At 37.9% G+C, this 19,409-nt stretch overlaps 1 protein-coding gene and 1 long non-coding RNA gene across 2 annotated transcripts; one reads left to right on the top strand and one right to left on the bottom strand.

The window, feature by feature from the left end:
- Positions 1-2,585: 2,585 nt before the first annotated feature.
- Positions 2,586-5,689, top strand: LOC137980498 (uncharacterized). The gene is made up of 3 exons (XR_011118535.1): positions 2,586-2,721; positions 4,630-4,737; positions 5,552-5,689. It is a non-coding gene; the product is annotated as an uncharacterized lncRNA (long non-coding RNA).
- On the bottom strand, positions 2,723-16,792 carry LOC137980496 (synaptotagmin-7-like). Its single transcript, XM_068827954.1, has 6 exons — positions 16,450-16,792; positions 13,574-13,647; positions 7,953-8,896; positions 7,374-7,706; positions 6,205-6,316; positions 2,723-5,881 (listed from the first exon to the last, which is right to left on the bottom strand). Exons 2-6 carry the CDS (start codon positions 13,584-13,586, stop codon positions 5,571-5,573), a joined length of 1,713 nt encoding a protein of 570 aa, XP_068684055.1. The 5' UTR covers positions 13,587-13,647; positions 16,450-16,792; the 3' UTR covers positions 2,723-5,570.
- Between the last annotated feature and the right edge of the window lie 2,617 nt (positions 16,793-19,409).

The raw sequence follows: 19,409 nt of genomic DNA, 5'->3' as shown, positions 1-19,409 counted from the left end.
GGGCGGGACGCTCTTTTCCCGCCTGTCCAACTCTTTGCGGTGAAAAGCCCTCGGAACGAAGTTGGTTTGTTACGAGCAGGAATGTCTGTCTCGCCTGAGCTGAGAACCAGAAGGGACTGGAGCTAAAAGTGTCGCCATGGAGCAAAAAGTGTCGCCATGGTTACTTCATATTCTGCCTCATCTTGCACCTTTCTGAAGGGTCATTATTCATTCCAACAATTATTCGCCGAAGGCGAAGTGATTGTCGGTGAATATTCACCGAGACGAAATAATCACTGAGCCTGAGGCGAATAATTGTTTTAGTATAAATACACAGGTGATTATTTCAAAAAAGAGAAAAAAAAAACATTTCAACGAGAAATCATCTTCATTTACAGTGGCAAAACGACTACTGGCAGCCATTTTGTCCGTCGAGGTGATTATCGCCTGATAATCAACAATTATTGGATGAGGTTGAGCATGTTAGCGATAATTATCAAGGCCAAAGTTTGTGTTATCTGCTGAAGCCGAAGGCTGAGGCGGATAACACAAACTGATGAGGCCTTGATAATTATCGCTAACATGCGAAAACCGAATTCAATAATTGTTTTATTATGCATATTCCTGAGCTGAGCTCCGCCATGACAAAACCGATTAAACTGCTGGTTAGTGTGTCAGGTGATGTCACTTCTGCATGCATAAAACTATTGTCTGTAGGTATGATGTCAATTCTACATATATAAAATCTATTCTTTGTAGGTATGACGTAAGAGAAACAGAGCAAGCAAGAATTAGCTGCGTGCTTATAGCCAATCAAAATCGAGGTGGTGACACCAATGTATTATAATCCGAGATAGCGAGCCAATGAGAGCGCGCGATTTTGTATAATCACCTGTGTATTTATACTAATATCGCTTATTCTTGACTGATGACGTCATTAATTTGCTAATTTAAATAACACAAAAACCTGAAATATCTCTGGAAATAAAAACGAATTGGCTCTTCTTTATTATTTTGAAAACTCTTTCAAATAGGTATTAATTCTTTTTAGTTCATAGGCACTTTTTCCAAAATAAAAGGTAGTTCAATCCATCTTAACTCGAGTCGGTAAAGCACAACGGAGGCGGCATCTTATACAATACATACTTAATTGACCGCTCCCCATAGGGGCTTTTCAGGGCCAATGAAACACAACGAAACGACGGAACAGAACAACAACTGTTAAGAATCCCAACTGGCCGGAGACAAGCAAGTTGGCTATTTACAAGTGCAGCTGGGAAGTTGAACCAGGGACTACCAGGAACAAATTTAAAGAGTGGTCAGGGCGGGTCTTGAACCCGGCATCTCCGAATCTCAAGGCAAGCGCCCTAAGGCCACACTGCCTCTTAACTTACACTGTTGACAAAAAGGATTGTGGAAAGAGAGCGAAAAGTCTCTTATTTACAGCATAAACAACTATTTAAATCAATTAGAAATATATTCATCCCTTGCTATCCCCATTTACTGGGGCTTTTCGCTAAAACACCCACTTGCCTTTTGTAAGGGAGGTTGTGGGCTCGAACACTCATTTGAAAATGAGTTTCAAGTCTTCTCGACCATAAAGGACGACTATAAATCACAATCCTTGTTCAGGAAAGTCTCTAACATAAAACGTCAACGAACAAATCCAACACTCTTTGCAGACGTTTCCCGGCGGTATTGCGGTCTCGTCTGGTCTAAAACTATTATACGAAACATAAAACATGCAAGTCAGTGTTGCTTTATATTTTTAATATGAGGAAAGAACCCCACTGCGCACATCTTTCTCGCTTTTTAAATCTCTCAATTCCAGAGCACGCAGTACCACGTGTTTGTGCAAGAGACATCCGAGTGGCAAAATTCACCCACAAGCTGCACCACCGAGGCACATACTAACTGTTGGGTTTTTGAAAAGGCGACATGGAATTGATTGTGTTGAAATCAAAAATGTTGACTAGTGCTCACAGTGCACACATTTACCCACCGGTCACCATTCTCAAATTCATTTTCAGGGAGGATAGTAACGTCTACTTCAACAATCGTAGACAGAAATAATTAAAGATCAATTTCCTTTTACCATGCTTGAGCGTAATAAATTATCTAGAGGGAATACCCACTAACGAACTATAGCTGTTAAGTGAAGCTTATGATCGTCCCAGTTATGAACGCAATTTCAGCAATTGAGTAGAGAAGCCCTAAACAGGTTAGGGTTTGAACCCGTGACCTCGCGAGGTCTCTACGCAGTTGCTAAAATTGCGTTCATAACTGCGACGATCATAGCTTCACTTGATCACATATCCGAAGTTCAATGTATGATTCATTCATGTATCATTTCGTTCGTTGAAACTATAGTTGATAGCTTGGAAAGATCAGCCAAAAGCCTTTTAAAATTGACAGTCATTAAGCCCTAAAAAAACACTTAAGAAAAAAGCAATTCATTTAGCGATACAATCTGATGTAATTAAAACCACATTTATCGTTTTGACACGAAGCCCACATGAGTCAAACAGCTGACTGTGAGGAACAGGCGACGACCAGGGGACGATTAAGCACCATTAAGCACAAAGGGCTTACGATCGCGATATGCCGGGCACGAGTGGCGCACAAAAGGACTTGTAGGATACTCCCAATAGTACTCTAAAGAAACGTATGCCCGAAAGAATCTTCCGAGAGGAGGAAACAAGCCAATCGGCCAGTAAACAGAATATAAACAAAGACAATGAAGTAAGTTCACATGCTTCCAAATATATTTATTAGATCCACAATCCACAATCCACAATATAACTTTATTCCATCAGTTTTAATAACTAAATACGATATTACATAGTGTCTTCAATAAATACCTAAAAGATCTTTCCACGAGACAAATATTTCCAAAATAAATAATTTGTTAATTTTTCCACTTTGGATCAGTTGTCATCAGTTGATTTTTTAAGCCTTCGTACGACCAGCACATGTTAACAAAGCAAAGCAAGCTTCGCTTATTCTCTTCGAAGGCCTAAAAGGTCAAGATGATATGATCTTTCAACCAATTTATACGTACAATAATATAGATATCTGTTTTCTGGATATGTCATAGCTTTTTCTCGCAGTATACATTTGCTTTTCGCCAGCACTGCAAAACTATCCTTTATTGTTTCAAGAGCATAAAATACCTCAACCTCTTTAACTTAAGTCATTTAAGGACTACTTTACAGCATGTACCGTGGCGGCGCAAACCATAAATCGATGAAAATTTTAAAATGATTAATAAATATCCTAATTGATTCCACAAAAAATTCCATGTTCATTGCAACGACCTAAACTGCCTCGCAGAAAAAAAAGACTGTTTTGGTAGTATTTGCTCCACGCAGCCTAGTGCAAGAGGCACAGACAAATTTGCACCCACACGTATAGAGTGTTTTCACTCACGTGATGAGTAACCCTGTTTTTCCACCGAAACAAAGGAAAGCGTTTGCATGATAATAGAGCTCAATTCTCGGAGGATTAGTTGGGGACACCAACATGGGCGCCGTGACGTCACGTGAAAACACTCTATAACCGACTGATTTACAATTTACCATCTCCAATAACCCTGAAATACGACAGCTTCCACAGGTTAGCATCTATATCCAGCAAAAGCAGAGACCTCTTTCTCGTTTAACCGGCACCTCTGCTAATGTATGGTTAACACTGAGTCACGGGGTTTTTTAATTTTTACGAAGCACTGACCACCCAATATCCTGAAGTCAATCTCCTACTCTGACAAAACTAATATCCCCAGGATTTGTTTCTTCCTTTTTTCAAGGTGGACTATTGAGGTGCAGAAAGACACTAGCCGGTTCATTGTGAACTCTGTTTGTTTTTGCTAACCTTTTAAAAAGTCGTATCCAGCGACGAGGCAGAGCGAAAGATTCCTAGCAAAAAACATTTTATCCATCTCTCACGAGGTCCCATGATTTATGAGTCAAATGGTCAATGAGTCAATGAGCTTTCATTTTATGGGTTAGGGTAACTGTACTAACTCACTGACTCATTGACTCATAAATACTTGATACTCATCTTTCACATGAACATAGTCTAGATCTAGTTACCCTTCTTAACAATCATCCGTCCTCAAACCCATTTCCCCTTGCTTTTCACGGAAAGAGAAAAAAATCGTCTACCCATCGATAAAAGCTAAGTAACGTAGCTGCCATGTAGCTAGACTTGCCACAAGTCGACTGCGAAAGAGAGCGAGCGAGCGAAATCGAGGGACCAAGTCGCGAGTACTCTGGACAGGAGGAAAAGTAACTAAGTAACTAAAAGTAACTAAAAGTAAAAAAATAAAAAATAAATGTAACTAAAAGTAACTAAGAATCAAATTGGGATACTCTTAGCCTCGATTTCCAGCCGTGTTGAGAGTCCGGGTTAACATCCTCCTACCAACGTGTAAATGGGGCATGTTAGAAACACCGCGGGCTCACTCGAGGTTGGAGATCAACGATACTCTTTGTCCAAAAAAACTCATAAAATCTGATCTTGGAAAACAGTTTTCTTAACCTGACTGTTTGAGTGCTTAACATTAGAACAAAAATTCTGTAAATATGAATTTCGCAGAATACGATTGGAAATTGTGGATCACCTTCTGAGATACTCCTTATTTTCATTTAGAAACCCAACGCTGGTAATTTCTGCACCAATGGACCAACCTCAAGTTTCCAAGTCCATTTTGAGGCCCACGCTTGGCCAGTCTCAGGTTTTATAAGTCATATTTCAATGGTAAGCACATTCAGTCGTTTGATCATGCTTTCAGCCCAGGAAAAGTCTTCTATCAATCGTGATAGAAAGTTGAGCAAATCATGTAATCAAAATGTTGATGTCATTTGGGTAACCTGTTTTCTTGTCATAAAAATTAATATGCCAAACATTTCCTGCAAAAGACGATGTTATATTTGTATATTTGTCTTATATTCGAGTAACGAAGACAATAGGACAAAAAAGGGAGAAAAAATACATGTAACTCCTTGGCTTCACATAAAGGCACATTGGTGTAGCTCAAAATAAAACCAGGTTTAAATGATTTCAACTCACATGCACATTGCTATGCCTTCTTCTTCTTGTAGCACCCGAGATAGATATGTTGGTGGAATACTAAAAGGTGTTTCTAGTTCAATGGATATCCGAAAAAAAAACGGCGCAGTTAAAGTTACTTGTGGCCACCTATAATGATTCTGCACCGATTTACTGTCTTTTATTGGTATGGATTAGTAACTGGATGCCATGATGGAAAATGGATTCTTCACTCATATTTCCACACTTAGTCTTAGATATAGCTGGAAATCTAACGTACATTGCTCCTCGTGTAAACAATCATCCCACCAGTTTTTACTTGTAAATTAATGAAGGCTAGAAGAAAAGATCTCTGAGCCCCTTTGAATTTGGAAATACCAAATAATTGTCGAAATCGGTGAAGATTATTTTAATCTGAATTCTTTTTTAAACTTCAACATATGCATTTCAATGTTGTTTTCATCTTCTATTTGATAAACAGTCTTTTGAAAGGGTTAATATCAATATTTTTTTCTCTTCCTAGTTAACACAACTTACAAGCCCTATTCATGGATCACGTGCCACTGATCAATTGGGCAGTGTGGATTACATACAACCTGACTCCAGTGATCAAACTCTGGTCCATCTCCTGCAGCAGTACTTAACACAACCTGACCGATGCGCTCATGACATCCACTTGAGTCTTGAACCATTACTGTGCACATCAAGGTCATGTGATCAAGTGACATCTTTCCTCCCAAATCAAATGTAAATGTTTGAGCAAACTTGGGATTTACTGTTTTCTTCTTCACACGAGTCTTTTTCTTTGCAAGCCGGTGGTTGGTTGAGAAAAGTTCTAGTTTGACATATGGATCTGAAATTAAAGAACATAAAGGAATACAAATGATAGGTTTGGATGTACATGTACTTTTGTTGGTCTTTAAAAATCAAATAATAAATGTTGGACAGAGTTAGCATATCCTATTTCCTGTGCGCAGTCAGTAAAAAGCCTTCAAAAAATATTTGCATTGTTTAAAGTAAATTGGAGCGTTTTGACAAAGCGACTCAATTCTCACCTTGGTTAATACCGTAGTAAAAATTAGAAAAATTTTAATTCACTGGGATGTTTAAGGAGTGCCCAGAAACAAAATTAGAGGGAAAACTAGTGTGTGTAAACCATGCAGTGTATCCAAATACCTCCAATATTAAGGCTGCTAATCTTTGGTAAGTTCCTTGCTTCTAAAATAGTTACAGACAGTTTACTAGAAAGAGGCTGATGACATACAGATAAATGCAACTCTCCGAGTATCTGAAATGGAAAAAAAACTTTGATACATGAATGAAATTGGATTAATTGTCAGGTTTCATAAAAGACACACATACAAAACAAAAAAAAAAATAAAAAAAATGAAATGTATGTTACCTTATTGAAACTGCATCCATTGAAATCTCGGAAAAAAAATCCGAGTTCCAGATGGGATTCGAACCCGTGACTCTCCGTGATCAAGACGGGAGCTCTAACCACTCAACTACTGGAGACTCAATGGTGACCAAGGGTGACTAGAACTGCATCTCGCAATTATTTTGCATCCAACTAGATCATGGAAGGTCATGGCTTGAAATCCCATCTGGCGCTCGGAGTTTTTCCGAATTTCCGATGGATGCAATTTCAATAACATGTATTTATTCCCACGTTTGCTCAATTGGGAAAATGAAATAAGTGTCAAAAAGATAAGCAATAATAAGATTGAGGGTGCATGGGTGTGGTTACTGCTGAGGAATCCATTGACGAAATTGGATTATAAGGTTTTGGAAATGACACCTGAACCATGCCACTCTTTTAAGACTGAATTCGAAAGTAAATTTAACATGAAACGTTGTAGCAACAATTCCTGCCTATTACTCAAGAATTTTAGGTTCAATATTAGTTGCCCAATGATATAACAGATTCAATGCATTTAGATCGAATACAAACGCTGCCGTAGTTGTTCAATATCAATTTGGAATTAGATGACTACTGCTCATTCGCAAGGTGGTCATGCATTTGTTTGGTAAATGTAAATCTATATCTGCCGATCAAACAACTGAGCCCACACTTCCATTCTTTATCCTTTTCACAACTCTCATATAATTTCAAAAACTCAGTAATAATTCCTAACAGCCTATCAAAACACCGATAAAACGTCACATGTATGAGCTTTATAACCTGTTAAATATGCATTTTAAAAAAGTTATTTCCATTACCGCTCGGTCAATAAATTTTTCATTGCATGTTTGGCTAAGCATGTAGAGAATATTTCAACAATCTTCAATTAAAGACATCACTTTGATTATACTGTAGGACACTATAATTATTTTCGGCTTACATTCTGGAAGTGGTGTGGTCTCAATTCCTTCCAGACATTAACTTCGTCGCCTGATAGATCCATTGTACCCAATGTCAGAATCACTTCTCCTATAACAACATTGCGTGACACAGGTTGATGATGAATGACGAGAAATTGTAACGCAAGTTGTCGTATGTCAGACAGCGTAAGTCCACTGATGATGAACAGTTCATTCCACACAGGATGCAAGCTCTTCTCAATCACTGTAGTCCTGTGGTTATGCCTTCTTGATGGAAGTGCATATACTCGTATGTAGGGTGAAGAAGTGTTGTTACGTAGGTCCTTAGGGGGTAATTCCCGTGCTTGGAGAATCTAGGTCCAATAAAAATAACAAACAAATTATGATGCCCACTTCTAAATAATTATTCCAACTCTCCCACAATACAAGGGGGTTAGGAACCATATTTGCAGTGATAATTCAGCATCAACTTTTGACTAGGTTAACTACTGCAATGATTGATGACAAAGACGAATTTGAACCAGAGAGTCACAGATTAAATGAAAAGTACAATAATGGTTGGATCTTTCTACAGATATATAAAGACAATTAAGGACTACCTTTATGAACAAGTCACATGTTGTCTGCTTGTAATGCAGGGCTACGTTCAGTCTCCCCAATCCACTGTGGGAACTTCTACGTCTACCATCCTTGCGCGAGTGTATAACTTTGGAAGGAATGTTCACAGGGATCCTGGCAGGTGTTGCTTGTTTGCTCTGATCACCCTCAACACCACTAGTACTTTCTTTTTTTTTTCCAGTTCCTCCCAAACTCCTGTCTGTACTTCTCTTTCTCTCCTGACTTGATCTTGAGGGTACTGATACATTATCTAAGCTACGAGAAGGCTTAGGAGACCTCCTGATTGGCAAAACTTGTGAATCAGAATGACTCTGTCCACTGGGATCTGCATCGGGTACATGAGCTTTTGTGGTACTCATGTCATCTCTAGATTCTACTCGCGTGATTGTTATGAGCGGCTTCACAGGAATAGGCCTTACAAATTCAAATGACTTGCTACTACTTTTTGGAAAATTTCTTGGGGACTTAACATCCGAGCTCTTTCTTTGCTCGTAGATACTTTCAGAGCTTTCTCCACTGGATGTACTAAGTTGAAGAAGTGAAGTTCTCCTAACTGTTGGCACATTAAGAGCCTCAAAACTTCCCAGACTGTGCCTTTTTTCTGGCAAGCCAGAATCATCTGGGGCTGTTCGGTACGATCCTGAATCTTCACTAAAAAATGATTTTTCTTCTACAGGCGATGTCTGTATTGAAGTTGCACTGCTACTTTTACGAGTTCCATGATGAGAATGCTGCACAAATTTCTGTACAATCCTTGGTACAAAAGGTGGAATATAGGGGTCACGACAGGTATGCGCATCCCTTCGCCAAAGACGAGGCTCTTGTGAACGATCCTCAAGCTTACGCCGGCAGCAGCAATATACCACGTATATCGACACAAGAACCACAACTGGAATACCAGTTGCTAAGCCAGCTGCCACCACCACTAAAACAAAAAGACTACTATGAGGTAAAAATAGTTACAAAAACAGCAAAGAAAAAAAGAGTTTTCTTTTACCACGAATTGGAAGAACATTGAAAAGTCCTTGCTAGCAAAAATGTTGGGAAACGAAGATTGATGCAGATCTTGATCTGCGGGGAAAGTTTCATGGTTCAAGTTTATTGGCATCATAATAATAATATTATTATTGTTTCACCACCAATCATAAAATACTGCTCTTTGCACTGTCATGAACAAACAAACCAAGCACAGAAAATGGGAAGGACTACTCACAAAAAAACAGAAAAACTAGACACATACAAAACCACCTGATCTTAACACCTTGAAGAAGAAATGTCCTTTATGATGTAAATAAGCTAAGGAACAACAAGGTAGCAAAAATATGGGTAGATACAAAACAGAGGTCTCAGGTCTCTGTTTTACCAATACAAATGCAAACCTACATATTCAATATAGCTAACCTAGGCCTAAAAACGTCAATAATAAAAACAACCAGTTGCCTTAAAGGATTTCAAAATCAGCAAATTAATAAGAACCATATTATGTTGGAAATGTCCAGTTTCAATAAATAAAATTAATTGTCCTCAGTAGCAATTTAAGGATCTGAATTTGTGTTTAAATGGACGAAATGATATATGAAGTGAATCAGATATTTAACTGCGGATATGAAAGTAAAGCTATGATCGTTGCAGCTATGAACGCAATTTTAGCGATTTCACTTTGATGAACCAAACAGTGTTTTTGAAGTTCATATTTAATCAAGACATGTTTCGAATGAAACATCATCCATTGTCAGTTGTACAATGAGGAATAAAGTGAAGTTGTGCAATAAGTAGTGTAACAAAGTGAGATATAACATGAATAATTAATGATGAAGGTGAGAACAGAAAAAAAAAAATTAAACTATTTAAGCTAAGAAGAGAGACTAATTAGTATGAAAGGGATAAATTAAGATGTTTGACTTGGGAATTTAAAGATGGCTGCTCCCAAAGGATATGTATGGCTTCTTTAATTTTCAATTGGAAACGTGTGGAAGCAGAGTGGAGGATTTTAAAGCAATCTTCTGAACAAAGGGAGCGACATTTTTCAGAACCTCTCAAGTGCTTAAAGATGTCGGAATGTTTGTCGGAGGCGAGATGTTCACAGATGCGAGTGGCGTAGAGAAGCGTGAAAAAGTCAGGACTTCAACAGTTTATTTAGCTCCTAGGCTCAACTATTTAATTAATTAAAATTGTAATTATGATTATTTTATCTATTTATTTGTTTGTATCCAACTTTAAATTGTATATTAACTATAAACTGAGTAAATAAAATTCTATGCTATTCTATTCATAGCTCAGTTGGTTAGAGCACCACATCGGCATTGTCCATTTTACAGTTGTGTGCTTAGATACGTGGTCTGTGAATGAAAGCGAGACTGGAGTTGACCTTGTTTTGATACTTATTTACCTCACTGTTTTTCTTATGTAAATTCTTACCAATTAGCATGACAACAACATCCTTAACATAAGAAAAGGAGGGAGGTCTGTATCATAACAAGGTCAACACCAGCCTCACTTTCATTTAAAGGCCAGGTAACTAAGCACACTACTGTAAAGAGGTCTATTGCGAGGTCATGGGTTCAATCCCTGTTAAAGTCCTTAATTTTTGCCGCTTCTCTACGCAATTGCTAAAATTGCGTTCATAACTGCAAGGATCATAGCTTTACTTGATGTCATATTTGCAGTTCAATAATTAAATTAGTACTAACAATTAATTATTTAATTAATTAATTTATTTAAACTAGACATTTCCTATATAAAATGGTTCTCAATTGCTGACTGTTAAATCCTTTAAGACAACTACATTGAGAAAAAAATGACATCACCCACTCATGAGATTAAACAAATAAACTGTGTGTGACTGCATGCCATTGACTTCATCTTCAGCTGGGGAGTGTTAAGCTTTCCCAATGTTGTGGTTTTCTATCAAAAAACTGAGGCGTAGATTATAAGAACTCTCATGTTTATCAGCGAAGCAACTAAACTAAACAGCTAAAATCCCCCGAACGTAAAATCACTGTCCCTTTTTTTAATAGGGTGGCCTGGGTACTACCAACACGACAACTGCAGGACGGAACTGGAAACTACGCAATATACACGACACCCAACTTTCAAATCATATTTCCATAAATATCACCTGAATTTGTGTCAGAGTCTTTTCAGAGGAAGCTTTATACCACATAAAATTCTCTGGAATAGTGTTATGCCAAAATGCAGTTTTTTCCCTTGGTGGTATTCCCCAGGGGACTAAATTAGCCCCTATGCTCTTTGCAATCCTTGTTAACCGATTAGTTTCCTCCTGGCCACTACGTGCCAAGTATGTAGATGTTACCATCATCTGCGAGGTTGTGCCTCGGTGTAACCCGACTTATCTACAAATCTTAGTTAACGAAATCAATGAGTTCGCAACTTGTAGAGGGACACGACTTAATCCAAAACATTGTAAGGAGATGGAGACTTCTTAAAACGCCAATGCGTTAACCTCCAGCCCTTAGTGGTTGGTGACGCAGTAGCCAAGCGAGTTGACAACTACAGGCTCCTAGGGGTCTACATTAGTTCTGACTTGTCCTGGAATGAGCATGTTGACTTCATCGTTAAGAAGGCCACCAAACGACTACATTCATTAAGGGTACTCAGGAAGGCTGGCGTTCAGCAAGCAGATCTTGTTCGCATTTATTGTTCTTTGATCCAGTCTGTTCTAGAATACGGCACGCCAGTGTGGTCCGCCCTTCCTGGGTACCTTAGTAACGTTATTGAGTCGGTGCAGAGGAGAGCATTAAGGATAATTTGTCCCTTCGTTGAATATGAGGCTTCACTTATTAGTACTGGTCTTCTCTCTCTTGAAGCCTGCCGTGCAAATCTGTCAGCTAAGTTTTTTAGTATGGCTAAGGAGACCCCACCCATAAGAGAAAGTTAGCCATGGCTACACATTAAGATCTGGGTCAGCTAGAGATGTAAAGGTGAACGCGCGTACCGAAAGGTTCAGGAGTTTTATCACCATGCGCTATGTTTAAATGTATGTGATGTATATAATTTTACTGTTCGACCACTACAGTAATTCAGCTTTTGCTGCGAGAGTATGATGAATAACCTGTACTACAGTAAAGGAAGTTTTTTTAATCTGCACAATTCTGCTTTAAAAGTACTCTACCCTATGTAAGCAACAAGAACACTGCCAGAAGACTACAAATAGCTAGACACTGTTATAGACACCCAGAGCTCAGCACCCACTCACTCGCTTAGTGTTATGGGACCCAACACATGGACATTAAGGGAGAGGTAAGCCCAAGCAAGACTACATCGCAATGCTAAAGAGGGACACAGGAACATCAAGTGTTAATGAGATATCTTGTTTGATGAAAGAGTACAGTCTAGAGGAGTCATGTGGCCATCCGCCTATGGGCGACCAAGTGAGTGTGCGTGTATGCTTTACGTCTTTCCCTTTTCTGGACATAGAGACTGTGGGAAGAATATGGCACTCAAGAGCGCATATGCCACTGGCAGTGGATTACCTGGAGCACGGCACATATATTTGCAATTATGACATTCTTAATGCAGAGCTCTCAAGTCTTAAAGTTTCCAAAGAGTGAGATGCTTGCTGCTATAATGAATTACTAGCAAAGGCAAATATGCCAAGCCTGCAAAATAGAAGGATTCAGGACATGTACATACTCATATACAAAGCCACCTATGCAACTACACCAACACCTTTTAGTGGTCTTCTGTCATTAAGAAGTAATAAATGTGATCTGTGTGGTAAAATGAAGCTTATTCTACCAAGAGCAAACACGTCTAAGTATGGACTCCAGACTTTTAGGTACTATGGTCCGAAGATGTGGAACTCCTGGCAGGATGAACTAAGAACTGCTCCCACCATTAAAAACTTTGAAAAATAACATTCAATACTTGTAATTGCTATTTATGCTGTACGTAGACTTTTATTCAATCTTCTTGTTTTCATACTATTTAGTTTTATTATTTAGTCATATATAATTTAATTAATTTTATTTCCTTTCAATTTCCTAATGTGTATATTCTCCGCTTATTCCTTAGCTGATTTTTGACTCGAATACTTTCACTTCTCAACTAATTTTCATAAATTATTTGTTAACTCAACACATTAGCTGACTGTATATGCTAGGGGCCTAACAAGCTCCAATTGATTCGAGTATAAATAAAGTTATGTATGTATGTATTGTGCATTAAAATGCACAGGTGTCCTGTGTTTGTTGTGCTGGGAAATTTTTGAAATTTAAATGTCTCAAATTGCTGGAAATGCACCATTTTGTTTTTTCCATGCTGCTTGCTAAGGTGATAAGGAAGCCCATGTTATTATGGTCAGCCTGAGCTTACATATTGGCCTATACGTCATAATACACTGAAAGTCCTGAAAAAACAGGAATTTGGTTGCACACAAACAGATTGAGCATTGGCTGAAGTTCGGTGCCAGTAAGGGAAATGAATTCGGAATTCATGAGCACTTCTGAAAGCTTTGAAGGTAGAGTTACCAACCAGAAGAGTGCTAGTGCCTGAGAAATGCTTGTGTCAATGTGAGATTGCATCGAAATGCATGAGACTCACGCCCAATGCATGAGACTTGAGAGCTCTGATAATGATTTACCTGAACTATTCATTTCCAGTGGTCAGGGGCACCATCAGCACTATAGATCAGTTTGGGAACTGATTACAAACCACCTAAGGAAAGATCAAAGGTGAAAAAGATATATAATTATTTAAAAGAAGAGTGCATAGTAGTTGCTGAAATCTCCTCTTGTAAGTGCATGTAACATTATGATTTTGATCTTGTCATACAACTTGTTCATACCACTTATAGAAAAAAATGAAATGGGGTTCAAGCTGTCTAAATGTACAATCATGGCACATCCATACAATACCCCTGTGGGACTAACACATGTTATGTGGCTTGATTTTAGAGTTTCTGTCCTTTCATAGGCACTGATAAAAAAAAATGCACAACTTGGAGACTTTTTTAACTGACTTTTGTCTTAAGTCAAGCCTTGCTATCACTGCTCATTTCTTTTACAAAAATACATCACAAAATATTTAAACACAAAGACCAATCAGTGTTCCACAAATTCTTCTAGACATTGTTTAATTATGATTTAATTTGAGGGGGCATTAGAACAGATTAGAACAAAGAGCTCTCTTTACCCTTATCCACACCCAACTAGTGAACTAACGCAAATCCTGCATTTTAATTGGCTACTAGAGGACTATTAGTAACAGTCCTCGAGTAGCGAGAAGCGTGACACTTTCTTTCATTTTATTCCCAAATAAATATTTCTTCAACTTGCATTAGCTAACTTTATAATTGCCTTTTCTGTCCAGCTAGTTGGGTGATACTAAAACAATTAGACCCTTCGCCCTCATGGGCCACAGGTCAATGGCCCATTCAACTTCGCCTCATGGGCTATTGACCTGTAGCCCTTGTGGGTTAGCATGGAAATGCTCATGGAACAAATTACTACTCGTGCCAACAAGACAGCAAATACTTGTAGAAAACTTCCTTGCACCCAAAACTGATTTGAGACTGCAGAGATGTGAAAAAAAAGGATGCTAAGAAGCCATAACAAAACTCACGACAATTTGCCACATTTTGTTCATTATTGTGGCGAGGTTTTCAGCAAATTTTATATTTTCCACATGAAATCTCTTGGCACACTGTTTCCTTCGCATTTGAGTAAAATAACAAACGACAATTCAAATTTCTTCTTAAAGATCAAACATTATGCATGACTCATGAATGTCTGACAAATCTGTTATTAATGCAAGGCTCACTGTAAAATATAGAACAATGTTTCAAATTAATTGACCATTAACTAGTTTCTGAAATACTTTTTTTCTGATTGTTTCACATGTCCTCGAATAGACTAGTACCTGAATTGTATGAAATGAAAATAATTATATGCCTTAGAGAATAAATTAAAATTATTGACAGTCGTTAAAAATCAATCCAGTATATTAAACTGTGAGAAATAAATTTACAGACGAGATTGTTATGGTTTTGATTACCAGCCTTAAATAAATTAAGAAAATGCTTTTCTTTTTCACACGCCAAACTCTCTGTGATTCATCAAGTTATAAATAAAACAACATGATAATAAATAAAATGCTCACTTTTATTGTGCCGAACCAATACGACCTTACTTCTTTTTTAGGAAGAGCTTCATGCGACATTTTCGCTGCTTTCTCAATTAAACACTTTTCACAGTTCAACCAAAAAAAAAACTGACATGATAAACTTGTCAGTTTCGATTGCTATTTCTCTCTTTAGTACAAACCAATAGAAGTACTATAAATGAAAAGTAATTTTATTTCTCTTTCATACAAATCTGCGAGAGATTTTCGCAGCTGGTCTCACTCGAAACATTCGACTTGTGGTCTTACACAGAGCAGCTGCTCGAGATAGCGACATTTCCAAGAGCACCGAAAGCCCAATTATCTCTCAGCGAAAGAAACATAATAATTGTAAACCATGGCCAATGTTATGGCTCTGAAAACATTTTCTCATGAGAACCAGCGCTGACCTCTCCTATAAAATATGGGGGTTTCAAAAACAAACAATGATCTGTTGAGCGTTCTCATGTGCATGTATAAATTTTCATATATTTTTAACATAAAAAGTTTGCTTCTGAGTAAATGGCCTCCAGAATATGGCTTTGCGAATAGGTGTATGGAGTAAGTAGCACAGGCGAAATTACAAAATTAATGTTCGAGCAAGAATACATCCACACGCGATACAGTACAAGGTGGAATAAATAATTTATTGTTGACATTCAAGCAGTCCTGATGGATCGAAAAGTAATCCAGAACCTAGTTAGCCAGTGCAAGAGTATTTTTAAAGACTTGCTATTTTGAATTAATAACAAAAACTGTTTGATAAAACCACAAAAGTTGAGTTTAGAACCATCAGAGTAGGAAGAAAAAAAGAGTGACAAACACAATAGATGAAAACTTGCTTAACTTTATAAAAGCAAGCTTGAAAGAATCAGTCTTCAAAAGTATAAATTTGCGTACATGTGATCTGTAAGATCATCGAAAAAATTCCTAAAAGAAACCATAAACCCAACACAAAAATAAACGAGGATTTGATAACAAAGGAATATTATTTTCACGCCTTCCGAAGCGAAAATGTCGACGACCTTTATTTGATGCACAGTCTTAATTCGATTTTTTTTGCGAACACTTCATTACAATGTGGATCTAGTGCGTAAAATTAAAAATTTATGCCGCATTTTCGAGGTAGTCGTTTCTTTGAAACGTCTCCTTGTATAACAATCATCGTGGGAAAGCGATAAAGTTACGTATGAGTGACAAAAAGCCCTAACTTGGGAGATTATTATGCGCCAAATTGAACTGTCGAATAACATAGACCCACTCCATTAAACCCAAATTCTAATGAAAACTTGGACCATTTTTCCGCGACCGAAGAATGTTCAAACTTTTTTAAAAGCCACACAATCGACTTGAGCTTACCTCCCATAGAGAATGGTGTCTTTAGATATGAGAACATCAACACAACAGCCATTTTCACCTTGTTTTTTCGCTGAAAGACTTTCGCGTCCCATTATAACCATGAAACAGGGCAACATAAACACACAAAATGCATGCGGCCAACCGACATGTTCATATAGCAACAATGAATGGCATCAATGGGTTTGAATGCTATAGTCTGAAAACACCAAAAAATGACTTTCAGGCGGTTGAAGGTATAAGAAGCGCCTTGATGTCAGAGATGTCAACTGAAGGAAGGCTTTCCACCTGAATCAAGCATTCATTAGTCAGTTCAAACACCAGTTTCCGCTTCTAGTTCCGGAATAAATATGCCTTACGAATAGATAATGAGCAACATAGACCAATCAGCTGAAGGTGCATAATGGCAAATCCTCACAGACATAATTAAAATTTTAAAAGCATGGGTCCGGTGATTGTGGGAAGAATTAACGTAAAACAAGGGAAGCAATTTCGTGATTTAGTAGCTCTTTACAATTACTATGCAAATAACTTCTCCGATGCAGTGGTTATATACTTTCAAACAGCCAGAACTTTCCTTGAAAGAGTAGCTCTCGTCAAGTACATGTATCTATTGAATCTTTCCTAGCCCCGTGCAGAACATCGATCAAATGTGGCCAGTAGAATATCGAAAAGTCAGAGTGCATTTCACATGCCACTGAACTCATTGACGTCCACATGTCAACCCCAACAGTTACGTGTTTAAATGAAGGCTTTCCACCCAAAAGAACTACACACTCGCCGCAAACATTCAAGCAATAAAGCTTCCACGTTTCAGACGTTTTTTCCGCAGGTCACCCCATAGACATTGGATACAGGTATACCCCCACGGTAACGCGTAAGTGGGCTCTCGTAATCCTAAAAAAAATGGGTTTACCTCGGTGTAAAAACCTGTGAAACATTCTCTTTGTTTTGTTTGCTTGTGGAAGGTTTAGGTCATTGTTTGGTGTTTTTTTGGCTTATTTGTTTTCCTTTGTGTTACGTCATCCGTGAGTTTCACAGATTTTTACACCAAGGATGAGCCTAAAAAATTCAGGCGAGGAATAAAATATCGCTCATATTACCAATATAGGGTAAATATTTTCTGTTAATTTATTTATAAAAGGTTGAAATTGTAATATCCGAAAGAAAGAGTCCATCATTGACTGCCAAGGTATTTAAATAGAGTGACGTACGTTCTTCAATTTGGTACCGTCAATGAAAACGTCGGCTTCCAGACCGATACACAGTTTCCTTTTTCGTGGTACTGACGTTCAACCCCATTTTTTTAGCCACGTCATTATAACCTGTTAGAAGAATTTACAATCCATCAGCTGAGTCAGTGAAGATGGCAAAATCATCAGCGTACTGCGCCTCTCTAAAGTATTTTTTAATGGGCCAATATCCCCTTAAATGACATTCGTAGAAGCAGGGACAAATAATTTAACGGGAATTAGTCGGCAAAAGTGCAAGGGTTAGTGATTCTTTTGCTACGGTTAAATGCAGGTGTTTCGCTTCACTTGAGGGCTGGAGTTGGGAGACACTTTATGAGGTAAATAATAAATATTATTTGTAGTCCCAGATGTGCGTAATGTTCAAGTTGGGGAGACGAGAATGGGGACAATTCATTACCCTTATCAAAATACTCATGCATTTCAGGACATATCTACCCCTTCCCCAATTAACTGACACAGACACAAAGATTGGCTGCATGCAAATGCCTCTTTGAGGCTGCAGCCATTTATTGTAATTTAAGTATCTTAGGTTACTATCATTGCAACAAGAGTAGATTTATACCTGTGAAAAAGGTTTTCAGGACCTTCTCGATAGAATTATCCTTTATTTTGTCCTGAAAGCCTTTCCCTGAGAAATTATTGGTGTACAAGATGTCACATTAATAATTCCTATTTTGGCAACAACATAAATAACATGAATAGTTTACCTACGAAAAAGGTTTTGAGGATCTTCTCAAATAGAATATCCTTTATTTTGTTCTTAAAGCCTTTGCATGCTTAGTCTATTGGTGTACATGTTGCATTAATAGTATTATTTAGAATAATTTCCAGAGTTACTTTCATTGGGCCAACTAAACGGTTCCAGCTATTCTTGAACTTATTATGTAACCTAAACGTAAACTAAAACCCTAAAAGATTTACATGACCTGAAGTAAGAACAGCAATCAGATGACTGACTGGCCACACTTAGAATTCACAGCATTGAACATTCAGCTTAGAAGGCAACAAACTCCATTACCGGTATGTGAATAAAACTTATAGAGAAGCTCTTCCACTTGAACTATCAGTTTTATCCATTGTCATCAACTTGAGTGAGAGACAACATGCCACTAAGTTCTGCCAAAAATATTACGAATGTCCTTAATTTTTTATATCCATCATAAATACTAGGCACTTGCTTCCTTTCACTTTTCACCTCTTCCTATTCCTATTCCTCCCAACCTTACTCCAGCCTCACAGCACAACCACACCCGCTGGCCGGCTAAGGCCCGATTCAAACGTCGCACTTCTGCCGAGTTGAACTCAATTAAATTGAGTTCGAATTAAGATTGACAAAAGTTCGACAGCTAATTCAGACGTTGCGTCGCGTCTAAGTCTAAGTATGCCTGTCGAACTTGGGGCAGAAATTCGACAGGTGATCCAGATGTCGCACTTCTGCCGACCTTAAATCAAAAGAAACTATGGCAAGCATTCTTGTGTTCATTTCCTTTGTTCGCCTTCAGCGAAAAATTAAAATTGACCAAGAATTATACGCTTACATTGGTCTAGGTTCAAGTTACAAATCTGAGGTAGATTCACGTCGACTACAAAATGAAATTTCAGCTGAATTGTCCGAGAGGGCATTCACAAACGTTCAATTTACATCGATCATTACTTGTGTTTTCTCAATTCTGTCAAAGCAACAATGTAAACTTGTAATCTTACCAAATA

The sequence above is a fragment of the Montipora foliosa genome, chromosome 12, assembly GCF_036669935.1.
Source record: "Montipora foliosa isolate CH-2021 chromosome 12, ASM3666993v2, whole genome shotgun sequence".
NCBI lineage: Eukaryota > Metazoa > Cnidaria > Anthozoa > Scleractinia > Acroporidae > Montipora > Montipora foliosa.
Note: the sequence above shows the minus strand (reverse complement) of the source record. Positions and strands in the feature narration are given on the sequence as shown.

What these genes read in the sequence shown, in the direction of transcription:
- LOC137980496 (XM_068827954.1), bottom strand. An exon ending in GACCACACCACTTCCAGAAT is followed by an intron (nt 6,317 to 7,373) that starts GTAAGCCGAAAA and finishes TTTCCATTTCAG; the next exon opens with ATACTCGGAGAGTTGCATTT. An exon ending in TAGCAGCCTTAATATTGGAG is followed by an intron (nt 5,882 to 6,204) that starts GTATTTGGATAC and finishes CTTTAATTTCAG; the next exon opens with ATCCATATGTCAAACTAGAA.